A 1,800-nucleotide genomic window follows, 5' to 3' on the forward strand; every position below is an offset into this window, starting at 1 on the left:
TAAATGATGAATCCAGGTTGATTAAACAGGGAACGCGTTTGGCCGATCTTTCATGGGCCATCGTGGAAAATAAGTTGGATCAACAACCGCTGCAGGAAAATCTAGTTAACGTCAAAACCATAATTGACCAATTGACCAGGGACGCCCCCGAAGAAGGAAGGCGTGAATTATCTGAATTATTAAATAATTTTCAGGATATATTTAGTCATTCAGGTACAGAAATTGGAGTTGCAAAAGGGGTTTATCATAGGATCAACACAGAGCAGGCCCGGCCAATAAAACAACAACTCAGACGTCATCCCCCGGCACACCAAAAAGTTATCGCAAAACAGGTAGACGAAATGTTGGAGCAAGGGGTGATTGAGCTATCTCATGGGCCTTGGTCCTCCAACATTGTCTTGGTAAAGAAAAAAGACGGCTCATACCGATGTTGTATTGATTACCGGAAATTAAATTTGTTAACAGTAAAGGACGCGTACCCACTTCCAAGAATAGACATGTGTCTAGACGCGATGTCAGGTGCGCGGTGGTTTTCTACTCTGGATCTTAAATCATCTTATCACCAAATAGAAATGCATACAGATGATAGGGATAAAACTGCTTTCGTCTGTAACAAAGGCATTTTTAGGTTCAAACGAATGCCGTTTGGGTTATGTAACGCTGGCGCTACTTTTCAGCGCTTGATGGATATAGTGTTTTTGGACTTGTGCCCGAATACATGTTTGGCATACATCGATGATATAATTGTATATTCTAATAATTTGCAGGATCATTTTTTTAGGTTAAAACAAGTTTTTAGCAGGTTAAGAAACACAGGACTGAAAGTCAAGATAGAAAAATGTAGATTTCTCAAGGAAGCCGTTACATTCTTGGGGCATATTATCTCTTCGAAAGGAATAGCAACAGATCCGTCGAAAACGGAAACTGTTCGGGACTGGCCCATACCAATTTCTTGGGTTTAGACTGGTTAGTAAATAATAAAGTCTCATGGAAGTTTGACGAAGCACAAATTACCGTTGGTAACAAAAATAGAGTAGTGAAGTTGGTCACTAAAATATCGTCAGAGAGGCAATTGTGCCAAATCTATTCCAGTGTGAAAGTGCAAATTCCAGCACGAGCTGAAATAGATGTACCAACAAAATTGGTGGTACGCCAGCCATCCAAATTAACATTGACAGATTGTGCATGTCCTGAGGCAGGGCAAGTGACGTCGGGTGTATTTGTTGCTAGGACGTTGCTTCTGATAAAATACGAGGGTCAATGTGTCAGAATATTAAACGTAAATGATGAATCCAGGTTGATTAAACAGGGAACGCGTTTGGCCGATCTTTCATGGGCCATCGTGGAAAATAAGTTGGATCAACAACCGCTGCAGGAAAATCTAGTTAACGTCAAAACCATAATTGACCAATTGACCAGGGACGCCCCCGAAGAAGGAAGGCGTGAATTATCTGAATTATTAAATAATTTTCAGGATATATTTAGTCATTCAGGTACAGAAATTGGAGTTGCAAAAGGGGTTTATCATAGGATCAACACAGAGCAGGCCCGGCCAATAAAACAACAACTCAGACGTCATCCCCCGGCACACCAAAAAGTTATCGCAAAACAGGTAGACGAAATGTTGGAGCAAGGGGTGATTGAGCTATCTCATGGGCCTTGGTCCTCCAACATTGTCTTGGTAAAGAAAAAAGACGGCTCATACCGATGTTGTATTGATTACCGGAAATTAAATTTGTTAACAGTAAAGGACGCGTACCCACTTCCCAGAATAGACATGTGTCTAGACGCGATGTCAGG

General features: G+C 41.3%; 1 protein-coding gene across 1 annotated transcript in view; it reads left to right on the forward strand.

Moving 5' to 3' along the window:
* Positions 1-29: 29 nt before the first annotated feature.
* The window catches only part of HELRODRAFT_184455 (hypothetical protein), a gene marked incomplete at both ends in the record, with an annotated part of 5,894 nt that continues 4,123 nt past the window's right edge, over positions 30-1,800 (forward strand). Inside the window, 2 exons of the mRNA XM_009028050.1 lie at positions 30-343; positions 1,033-1,612. Coding sequence (XP_009026298.1) covers positions 30-343; positions 1,033-1,612 — 894 coding nt within the window. The remainder of the gene's footprint in view (positions 344-1,032; positions 1,613-1,800) is intronic.

Source organism: Helobdella robusta, assembly GCF_000326865.2.
Source record: "Helobdella robusta unplaced genomic scaffold HELROscaffold_526, whole genome shotgun sequence".
In the NCBI taxonomy this organism is placed as follows: Eukaryota; Metazoa; Annelida; class Clitellata; order Rhynchobdellida; family Glossiphoniidae; genus Helobdella; species Helobdella robusta.